This window comes from Amblyraja radiata, chromosome 10 (genome assembly GCF_010909765.2).
Source record: "Amblyraja radiata isolate CabotCenter1 chromosome 10, sAmbRad1.1.pri, whole genome shotgun sequence".
Lineage (NCBI taxonomy): Eukaryota > Metazoa > Chordata > Chondrichthyes > Rajiformes > Rajidae > Amblyraja > Amblyraja radiata.
Genome location: NC_045965.1, coordinates 46,433,082 through 46,444,732, shown reverse-complemented (window position 1 = coordinate 46,444,732; position 11,651 = coordinate 46,433,082). Strand labels below are relative to the sequence as shown.

Here is an 11,651-nt window from a genome sequence, read left to right as displayed (position 1 = left end):
TAATTGATGGGGATGAATAGTAAAACCAATTGATAGATCATAAGATAAAGCAAAAAGTGTAATTCTATCCCTTTGCCTCATTCCAGAGAATTTATGACAGAGGAGTCCATTCACCTTATTGTGTTTCTGTGGGTAAAAAAAACAAACAAAAAACAGGACCTAATTCCACCTTCCAGTGCAGTAGTTCATTGCCCTTCAAGGGCACTAGAAAGTACTTTTTCCATGTAGAGAAGGTTTCTCCTTCTACTAACTTTTCAGGATCCGAGTTCTGCAACCCCACCACTATCCACTGGGTGAAAATATTGTTTTCCCTTTTGACTCCTGTCTAATCCTTCTGTCAATTTGGAACAAGGAAGGGCCACACCTTGAAGAGATTTACTAAAGTCAATAGAATTCTGGACATGCACAAACGAGAGAATAATAGAAAAGCCACAAACCATTTAGCCATCCTGAAAAGTTAAAGCGAGAAGTTAGTGAAGCCATGTTAATGTTGAGAGAAAGATCCAGGTGCAGACAGACTGATTACAAAAAATGGAAAAAGTAATCTTATTGAGAACAGAATTTGTGGTTTGGACTGGAGGACAGCAATGTTGATTTTGGCAGGTCTTGACTAAGTAGCAACTGAAGTGATCTTGACAAGGCAAATTAAAATAATGGGAAGTTCATGAATTAATACTTAACCAGTTTTAGTGGCACAGAAATTATTGCAGAGTTGAAGATGCATCCAGAGAGGCAAAGAAAGATATTTTCAGTAGAAAATCTCAATTTTTGCTTTGATCATGGTCCTGGAGGCAATGGCACCACTGGCTACTACCAAAGTTGCCCACTAACACTATCAAAGTTGAGCACACAAAGCTCAGCAGAGACCAAATCACAATGACGAGCACATATTTTTACTTTGGGAATGAGAATCTAACTGAAAGTTTCATTAAGTTTTATGGCTTGCCTCATCAGCTGCAAGTGGAATTTTCACAGTACACTTTTTTTTTTAAACCACAGTGAAAAAAATGATTCTATGGCCAGGTGCACTTGGGCAAGATAATCACTTCTTTTGCTTAATAACAATATGAAGAATGGAATACTGCTGATTGTTTTTTTAGAAAATGCCATTCTCAGTTAAAACCACAGTCAAAAAGAACTGAGTACTGTACTCAACAAGGAGTGTGTAGATATTTCAATATTCATCCATTATTGAAATTCCAAAGCAACATCCATAATTTCAGGGGGAAATGATGATTTGTTTGGTTGTTCTGTACCACAGTGTCATTCCTTCTCAAAAACCTATGCAATGAGATATACATTTCAAAGCATTACTACAAAAGCAACTCAGTGCAATAGGGACTTGTGCTTAACCCAACAAGGGTTTTCAAGCATGCACCCAAATTAGAATTCACCACACTTGGATCCATGTATTTGGTTATGGACCGACCACCTACGTTACCTTATTTGAAAAGCTACAAGTGAACATTAAAGTCTACATTATCTGTTCCTGAAACACCACATTCGCTCCAATACAAAAACAATCTGTTCAAGCAAGGTATTGAGAAGCAAGAATTTTGATTTTGGCAGTTTTCTGGTGAAATTATAGACATTTCCTTTGCATTGGAAAGGCATATTTGCTCAATAGTAAAAGACCATACAAATGCAAAAAAAAGGTTCTTCAGTGCAATGTTTGGGCACGTGATCTTTTAACTTGGCCAAAGATAATTGTGGAAAGATAAAGACAAAATATATAAATAATAAAATTACTTGTTGCACATTAACCTGCTTTTGTGTTGTAATTTGCTCCTCAAAACTACATCAGAAGAGACCTTTACATAAAAGCTGTAAGAATACAAACAAAAATAAGTTGCACAAAAAGATAATTAATAGCTAAACTCTATTACAATTGCAACTGATCCGTGTGCATTTGGGGAAGGAACAGTAAAGATTTTCTCCCAGTCATGGGCACTCACAATTAGTTTAATAGATAAATTAATGGGTTGAAATTTAGCAGGAATGATAAATAATCTGTGAACACCAACAGGAATTTGAGATTTGCATTAAAAAGTGCAATTCACCAAATACATCACCTGGCAGCTGCAGCAGAATTCTAATTATTCAGTGTTGGCCAAATGAAATGCCTCATTTACCTCACTCTGCTGCCCCCCTACTTCTATGATTTAATTTTGAGCCATTACGAAGGTAGACGTGAGAGTTTTTTTCAGTGCAACCACAGTGCCCTCCATAATGTTTGGGACAAAGACCCATCATTTATTTATTTGCCCTTGTACTCCACAATTTGAGTTTTGTAATTAAAAAAAAAAAAAATCACATGTGGTTAAAGTGCACATTGTCAGATTTTATGAAAGGGTATTTTTATACATTTTGGTTTCACCATGTAGAAATTTCCTCCCAATTTCAGGGCACCATAATGTTTGGGATACATGACTTTGCAGGTGTTTGTAATTGTTCAGGTGTGTTTAAATGCCTCCTTAAAGCAGGTATAAGAGAGATCTCAGCACCTAGTCTTTCCTCCAGTCTTTCCATCACCTTTGGAAACTTTTATTGCTGTTTATCAACATGAGGACCAAAGTTGTGCCAATGAAAGTCAAAGAAGCCATTATGGGACTGAGAAACAAGAATAAAACTGTTAAGGACATCAGCCAAACCTTAGGCTTACCAAAATCAACTGTCTGGAACATCATTAAGAAGAGAGCACTGGTGAGTTTACTAATCGCAATGGGACTGGCAGGCCAAGGAAGACCTCTACAGCTGATAACAGAAGAATTCTCTCTATAAATAAAGACAAATCCCCAAACACCTGTCTGACAGAGCAGAAACACTCTTCAGGAGTCAGGTGTGGATATGTCAATGACCAATGTCCACAGAAGACTTCATCAACAGAAATGCAGAGGCTACACTGCAAGATGCAAACCACTGGTTAACCACAAAAATAGGATGGCCAGGTTACAGCTTGCCAAGAAGTACTTCAAAAGAGAAACCACAGTTCTGGAAAAAGTTCTTGGGGACAGATAAGATGAAGATGAACTTATATCAGAGTGATGGGTAGAGCAAAGAATGGAGGAGAAAAGGAACTGCCCAAGATCCAAAGTATAACACCTCATCTGTGAAACACGGTGGTGGGGGTGTTATGGCCTGGGCGTGTGCGTGGCTGCTGAAGGTACTGACTCACTTATCTTCATTGATGATACAACTGCTGATGGTAGTAGCAGTCATTGCATGCAAAAGATATGCAACAAAATACTAAACATGACTACTTTCATTTACATGACATTGCTGTGTCCCAAACATTATGGTGCCCTGGAATGGGGGGGACTATGTATAAACACTGCTGTAATTTCTACATGGTGAACCCAAAATGTATAAAAATGGCCTTTATTAAAATCTGACAATATGCACTTTAACCACATGTGATTTTTTCTATTACAAATCTCAAATTGTGGTGTACAGAGGCAAATAAATAAATGATGGGTCTTTTTCCCAAACATTATGGAGAGCATTGTACCTGAGTAAGGGCAGCAAAGCAAATGTGGATGTGCAGGCTTCTGCTGGCATAGGAAAGTCATTATGGACCGTGCAGAGAGCGATTTCAGGAATCGGAAGACTCAGTCCATTAGAGTACAAAAAAATCCAATTAGCTTTCGTAAAAAATGTTTGAAAAAAAAAAACATGCTTAGCAGTGATAAGGTGGTTGTTGTGAGTTTGCAAACAGGAAATCCAAATAACACATATCTTTTGATATACCGGACTGGAGCAGCAAATAATCAACAAGGCTATTTTCTGCAATAATGAAGAATGGATCTTAAAATACAAAATCTTATCTAATACGCCACCCACACACTAAAAAAATTTGAACATTTACAATTGACACAAGGACATTGTTACAGATAGTTAAGAATTAATAGTCTGTGCAGGATTTATGCTGTTTTTGTCTTTTTCTGGATGTATGATTTATAATAAAAGTTGGTGAACAAAATAATTATAGTGATGATGTAGATGAAGACGAAAAGGTTAAACCCGTCTGGGAATGCACAGTCTGTGAAGAGGTTATAAGAAGTGTGCATAGCGATGCCATAAAACTGGAGCTAAAAAAGAAAATGAAACATGTTATTTATCGAATCATTAAAATCAAAGTCTGGAAACAGGCCATTTGGCCCAACTTTCCCACGCCAACCAACATGCCTCATCTGCACTAGTCCCAACTGCCTGCATTTGGCCCATATCCTTCTAAACCTTTCCTATCAAAATTATTTTAAATGTTCAACTACCTCCTCTGGCAGCTCATTCCATATACCCACTGCTCTTTGTGTGGAAAAGGTTGCCCCTCAAGTTCCTATTAAATCTTTTCCATCTCACCGTAAACCTATGTCCTCTGGTTCTTGACGACCCTACTCTGGATAATAGACTGGGCGTTTACCCTGCCTATTCCCCTCATGATCTTAAGTTCGCCAGTTAAAGACAGTCCTCAATCAGAGGCCCAGGGAGCCGTTGGTGAGAGGAGGAGTTACCTGGGCGGTGAGTTAAAAACCGAGCGCGGGGCTTGCTTTCAGAGGCCCGGGGAGCTGTTGGTGAGAGGAGGAGTTACCAAATCTGCAGCGTTCCATCTCACTTCCAGAGAAGGGGTCTGGTGGAAGCCTCTGATTGGTGGAAGAGGACCAGAGGAAGCAGCTGATTGGGTGCAACCCCAGGTTTGCATTTCTGCTTTCAGGTTAAGGGTTCTGTGAGTTAAGGGTTCTGAGAGTTAAGGGTTCTGAGAGTTAAGGGTTCTGAGAGTTAAGGGTTCTGAGAGTTAAGGGTTCTGAGAGTTAAGGGTTCTGAGAGTTAAGGGTTCTGTGGGTTAAGGGTTCTGAGGGTTAAGGGTTCGGAGAGTTAAGGGTTCTGAGAGTTAAGGGTTCTGAGAGTTAAGGGTTCTGAGAGTTAAGGGTTCTGTGGGTTAAGGGTTCTGAGAGTTAAGGGTTCTGTGAGTTAAGGGTTCTGAGAGTTAAGGGTTCTGAGAGTTAAGGGTTCTGAGAGTTAAGGTGTTCTGAGAGTTAAGGGTTCTGAGAGTTAAGGGTTCTGTGGGTTAAGGGTTCTGTGGGTTAAGGGTTCTGTGGGTTAAGGGTTCTGTGGGTTAAGGGTTCTGTGAGTTAAGGGTACAGTATTTATTAGTAAAGGTGCAGTTTAAAGGATAAAGATTTTTATAGTGTGAGGGAGTTGATTTAATTTGGGAGTAAACTATGTCAGTGGAGATTGGCCCCGTGGTTTGCTCAGCCTTCAACATGTGGGAGATCAGGGATATGGTCAGTGTCCCTGGTGACTACGTTTGCAGCAAGTGTGTCCAACTGCAACTCCTGGCAGACCGCATTGAACGATTGGAGCTGCGGTTGGATTCATACTGGAGCATTCACGATGCTGAGAAAGTCGTGAATAGCACGTAGAGTGAGTTGGTCACACCGTAGGTAAAAGGTAAGAGGACAGAAAGGGAACGGGTGGCCAATAGCCAGCATAGCAGTAGGCAGGTAGTGCAGGAGTCCCCTGCGGTCATCTCCCTCCTAAACAGGTATACCATTTTGGATACTGTTGGGGAAGATGGCTCATCAGGAGAAGGCAGCAGCAGCCAAGTTCATGGCACCATGGGTGGCTCTGCAGCACAGGAGGGGAGAAAAAAGAGTGGAAGGGCAATAGTAATAGGGGATTCAATTGTAAGGGGAATAGATAGGCGTTTCTGTGGCCGTAAACGAGACTCCAGGATGGTATGTTGCCACCCTGGTGCAAGGGTCAGGGATGTCACTGAACGGCTGCAGAACATTCTGGAGGTGGAGGGTGAACAGCCAGTTGTCGTGGTGCATATTGGCACCAACGATATAGGTAAAAAAAGGGATGAGGTCCTACAAGGTGAATTTGGGAGCTAGGAGATAAACTTAAAAGTAGGACCTCAAAGGTAATAATCTCTGGATTACTACCAGTGCCACGGGCTAGTCAGAGTAGAAATAGGAGGATATTGCAGATGAATACGTGGCTTGAAAAATGGTGCAAGGGGGAGGGATTCAAATTTCTAGGGCATTGGAACCAGTTCTGGGGGAGGTGGGACCAGTACAAACAGGACGGTCTGCACCTGGGCTGGAATGGAACCAATGTCCTTGGGGGAGTGTTTGCTAGTGCTGTCGGGGAGGATTTAAACTAATGTGGCAGGGGGATGGGTGCAAGAGCAGAGAGGCAGAGGGGTGTAAAATGAGGGTAGAAGCAATAGGTAGCAAGGTGAAAAGTAAAAGTGGCAGGCAGACAAATCCAGGGCAAAAATCAAAAAGGGCCGCTTTTCAACATAATTGTATAAGGGGTAAGAGTGTTGTAAAGACACGCCTGAAGGCTTTGTATCTTAATGCAAGGAGCATTCGAAATAAGGTGGATGAGTTGAATGTGCAGATAGTTATTAATGAATATGATATAGTTGGGATCACGGAGACATGGCTCCAGGGTGACCAAGGCTGGGAGCTGAACATCCAGGGATATTCAATATTCAGGAGGGATAGACAGAAAGGAAAAGGAGGCGGGGTAGCTTTGCTGGTTAGAGAGATTAACGTAATAGAAAGGAAGGACATTAGCTTGGAGGATGTGGAATCAATATGGGTAGAGCTGCGAAACACTAAGGGGCAGAAAACGCTAGTGGGAGTTGTGTACAGGCCACCTAACAGTAGTAGTGGAGTTGGGGATGGCATCAAACAGGAAATTAGAAATGCGTGCAACAAAGGTAAAACAATTATAATGGGTGACTTCAATCTACATATAGATTGGGTGAATCAAATTGGCAGGGGTGCTGAGGAAGAGGATTTCTTGGAATGTATGCGGGATAGTTTTCTAAACATACATGTTGAGGAACCAACGAGCGAGCAGGCTATTCTAGACTGGGTATTGAGTAATGAGGAAGGGTTAGTTAGCAGTCTTGTTGTGCGTGACCCCTTGGGCAAGAGTGATCATAATATGGTTGAGTTCTTCATTAGGATGGAGAGTGACATTGTTAATTCAGAAACAAGGGTCCTGAACTTAAAGAAAGGTGACTTTGAGGGTACGAGATGTGAATTAGCCAAGATAGACTGGCAAATGATTCTCAAAGGGTTGACGGTGGATATGCAATGGAAGGCATTTAAAAACTGCATGGATGAACTACAACAATTGTTCATCCCAGTTTGGCAAAAGAATAAATCAGGGAAGGTAATGCATCCGTGGATAACAAGGGAAATCAGGGATAGTATCAAAACAAAAGATGAAGCGTACAAATTAGCCAGAAAAAGCAGCCTACCAGAGGACTTGGAGAAATTCAGAGTCCAGCAGAGGACAAAAGGCTTAATTAGGAATGGGGAAAATAGATTATTAAAGAAAACTGGCAGGGAACATAAAAACTGACTGCAAAGGTTTTTATAGATATGTGAAGAGGAAAAGATTAGTTAAAACAAATGTAGGTCCCTTGCAGTCAGAAACAGGCGAATTGATCATGGGGAGCAAGGACATGGCAGACCAATTGAATAACTACTTTGGTTCTGTCTTCACTAAGGAAGACATAAATAATCTGCCGGAAATAGCAAGGGACCTGGGGTTAAATGTGATGGAAGAACTGAGTGAAATCCAGGTTAGCCGGGAAGTGGTGTTAGGTAAATTGAATGGATTAAAGGCCGATAAATCCCCAGGGCCAGATAAGTTGCATCCCAGAGTACTTAAGGAAGTAGCCGCAGAAATAGTGGATGCATTAGTGATAATTTTTCAAAACTCTTTAGATTCTGGAGTAGTTCCTGAGGACTGGAGGGTAGCTAATGTAACCCCACTTTTTTAAAAGGGAGGGAGAGGGAAAACGGGGAATTACAGACCAGTTAGTCTAACATCGGTGGTGGGGAAAATTCTGGAGTCAGTTATTAAAGATGGGATAGCAGCACATTTGGAAAGTGGTGAATTCATTGGACAAAGTCAGCATGGATTTATGAAAGGTGAATCATGTCTGACGAATCTTATAGAATTTTTCGAGGATGTAACTAGTAGAGTGGATAAGGGAGAACCAGTGGATGTGTTATATCTGGACTTTCGGAAGGCTTTTGACAAGGTCCCACATAAGAGATTAGTATACAAACGTAAAGAACACGGTATTGGGGGTTCAGTATTGATGTGGATAGAGAACTGGCTGGCAGACAGGAAGCAAAGAGTAGGAGTAAACGGGTCCTTTTCACAATGGCAGGCAGTGACTAGTGGGGTACCGCAAGGCTCAGTGATGGGACCCCAGCTATTTACAATATATATTAATGATCTGGATGAGGGAATTGAATGCAACATCTCCAAGTTTGCGGATGACACGAAGCTGGGGGGCAGTGTTAGCTGTGAGGAGGATGCTAGGAAGCTGCAAGGTGACTTGGATAGGTTGGGTGAGTGGGCAAATGCATGGCAGATGCAGTATAATGTGGATAAATGTGAGGTTATCCACTTTGGTGGCAAAAACAGGAAGGTAGACTATTATCTGAATGGTGGCCGATTAGGAAAAGGGGAGGCAACGAGACCTTGGTGTCATAGTACACCAGTCATTGAAAGTAGGAATGCAGGTGCAGCAGGCAGTGAATAAAGCAAATGGTATGTTAGCATTCATAGCAAAAGGATTTGAGTATAAGAGCAGGGCTGAGGAGTGAATGAATAATGCGATGTAAAGCGCCTTGAGTATCTAGAAAGGCGCTATATAAATCCCATCCATTATTATTATTATTACTGCAGTTGTACAGGGTTTTGGTGAGACCACACATCTGGAGTATTGCGCACAGTTTTGGTCTCCTAATCTGAGGAAAGACATTCTTGCCATAGAGGGAGTACAGAGAAGGTTCACCAGACTGATTCCTGGGATGGCAGGACTTTCATATGAAGAAAGACTGGATAGACTCGGCTTGTACACGCTAGAATTTAGAAGATTGAGGGGGGATCTTATAGAAACGTACAAAATTCTTAAGGGGTTGGACAGGCTAGATGCAGGAAGATTATTCCCGATGTTGGGGAAGTCCAGAACTAGGGGTCACAGTTTAAGGATAAGAGGGAAGTCTTTTAGGACCGAGATGAGAAAATCATTTTTTACACAGAGAGTGGTGAATCTGTGGAATTCTCGGCCACAGAAGGTAGTTGAGGCCAGTTCATTGGCTATATTTAAGAGGGAGTTAGATGTGGCCCTTGTGGCTAAAGGGATCAAGGGGTATGGAGAGGGCAGGGATGGGATACTGAGTTGGATGATCAGCCATGATCATATCGAATGGCAGTGCAGGCTCGAAGGGCCGAATGGCCTACTCCTGCACCTATTTTCTATGTTTCTATCTCTTCTTTCCCTCATGCACAGATGGAGAGAGTGCATAGCAAAAGTCCTACAACACAGTTTAATTCTTTCCCCCGTTTTATTCATTAGCAAGTCCAATAATTGTTCCACTGTGTGTCTTCCAGTGAGGAGACCATAGCTTTGTAGATGTTAACAAACGAGGATAGCTCTTGGCCGGTACTCGCTAGAGTTTAGAAAGATATGGGGCGATTTCATTGATACCTACTGCATAATAAAAGACCTAGTTAGAGTAGATGTGGAGAGGATGCTTCCAGCAGTGGGAGAGTTTAGGGTCACAGCTTCAGAATAAAAGGAATACCTTGAGAATGGAGATGAGGAAGAATTTCTTTAGCCAAAGGGTGGGAAATCTGTGGAATTAGTGGAGGCCAAAATATTGGGTATTTCTAAAGTAAAGATTGATAGGTTCTTGATTAGAAGTGGTGTCAAAGGTTATAGGGAGGGGGAGAAGGATGGGTTTGAAAGGGAAAAATATTAACAGGTTGAACAGTTAATGGGCCAAATAGCCTAATTCTGCTCCAATGTGTTGTGAACTTATGTAGAGTCAGCAAATTTTATTTTCCACATTTATCTCAATTTATGTTCTTTAAACTTGCTAACAGCAGGAAGAGACCTTGCTCTAATTCAATCACATAGATACAACTTCCACCCTCAATGCATTAGAAGTTGCCCTCTTTGAACAAGTTGGCATTGTGTTAGAACATTGGTGTGGGCAGCAGGTTTGGCTACAATTGTCAACGTTACCACAAAAGAGAAGGCACCAACGTCAGCACTACAATGAAACGGCAAGACCAAGCCCAGCTTAGAGTGCACACCACACCTGCAGTTAATTATGGAATGGAATGCAACACTATATTGTCACAAGAGACAAGGCACAGTGAAACTCTTTGCTTGCATACACAATGTATACAAATAGCAACCACCAACGGCGCTGACAGTTGCAAAGTACACTGGCTCCTCCTTGTATTCTCTCTCTCCCCCCATCCCCCCACAGCGGTTCCCCCATGCGAGGTCCCCATTGTCCTTTGTTCTCCTCCCTCCCCATTGTCCCATAATTTTTCCATATTATGCATGATGCAATGAAGACTTTGAGATATCCAAATATAAGGTATAACATAAGGGAGTCTGAAGAAGGGTCTCGACCCAAAACGTCACCCATTCCTTCTCTCGAGATACTGCCTGCCCCGCTGAGTTACTCCAGCTTTTTGTGTCTATCCAAATATAAGAGTTGACATATAACCAAAAGAGAAGATCATGGGATGGGTTGAATATTCAGGTGTTATTACATCTCCATTTTATGTCCAAGTCAGGATTTCTGGCACTCTGATATTTTTAAATCTACACATTTTTGAATGATCAACATACCAGCTGAATCATTGTGAGATGACGCTTCCACCACAGGTACTTGCGCATGTGTGGTCCCATTGCAGCAATGCCATAGTACAGGTACATCACAATATGCACAAAGGAATTCAACATACCAATGAAGAAAGCTGAAGATGACAATTAATATTAATGAACATTCATTACATTGTAATCATAACGGATGCAACATACGGCAATGTGTAAAGAATTACTGATTCGACCATCCTATTTGTCCTAACCCATAAACATTTATGGATGATCATTAAGTCAGAGACAGAGCACAATATCAGGCCTTTTGGCCCATTGAGTCCATGCCTACATACCGAAACGTCACACATTCCTACTCTCCAGATATGCTGCCTGTCCCGCTGAGTTACTCCAGCATGTTGTGTCTATCTTACCAACTAACCAACCAACCTGCACTTCTTTAGGATGTGGAGAAAACATGAGCACCTGGAGGAATCCATGCAGTCACAAGGGGAACATGCAAACGTCCCACAGACAGTACCCAAGTCAGGGTTGAACCCAGGTTATTGGTGCAGTGAGGCAATAGCTCTACCAGCTGATCTGTTAGATTCAGGGAAAAAGCAAGAGAGGCTTTGTAGCAGATGGAATAATGATTGGAATAATGAACGGGAGAAGGGTGGCAGGAATTGCCACGGAATAATTGTCTCCAAGCTTCAACTGCTACTGTTAACAAGGCCTCTTTATAGCTCAGATTAACTGTGAGCAAAATACCCTTAAACTCCTGAAGGTAGACAAAAATGCTGGAGAAACTCGGTGGGTGAGGCAGCATCTATGGAGCAAAGGAAATAGGCGGGGGGGGAGATGTGTGATGGTGGGTTGGGGATAGGGCTGGGGAGAGAAAGAGAAGAAGCGTTAGTTTCGCACTTCCTGCTCATGCTATATCGGGACCATCACTGATATATTCTAAAAATAGTAGCACTTGATATCATAT

General features: G+C 41.8%; 1 protein-coding gene across 2 annotated transcripts in view; it reads right to left on the bottom strand.

Moving 5' to 3' along the window:
• Positions 1 to 3,905: 3,905 nt before the first annotated feature.
• Positions 3,906 to 11,651, bottom strand: part of LOC116977873 (elongation of very long chain fatty acids protein 4-like) — a 47,978-nt gene continuing 40,232 nt past the window's right edge. For both annotated transcript variants that reach the window (XM_033028727.1, XM_033028728.1), the window contains exons 7-8: positions 10,694 to 10,821; positions 3,906 to 4,088 (exon numbers count right to left, since the gene is read on the bottom strand). In XM_033028727.1, coding sequence (XP_032884618.1) covers positions 3,921 to 4,088; positions 10,694 to 10,821 — 296 coding nt within the window. In that variant the 3' untranslated portion in view covers positions 3,906 to 3,920. The remainder of the gene's footprint in view (positions 4,089 to 10,693; positions 10,822 to 11,651) is intronic.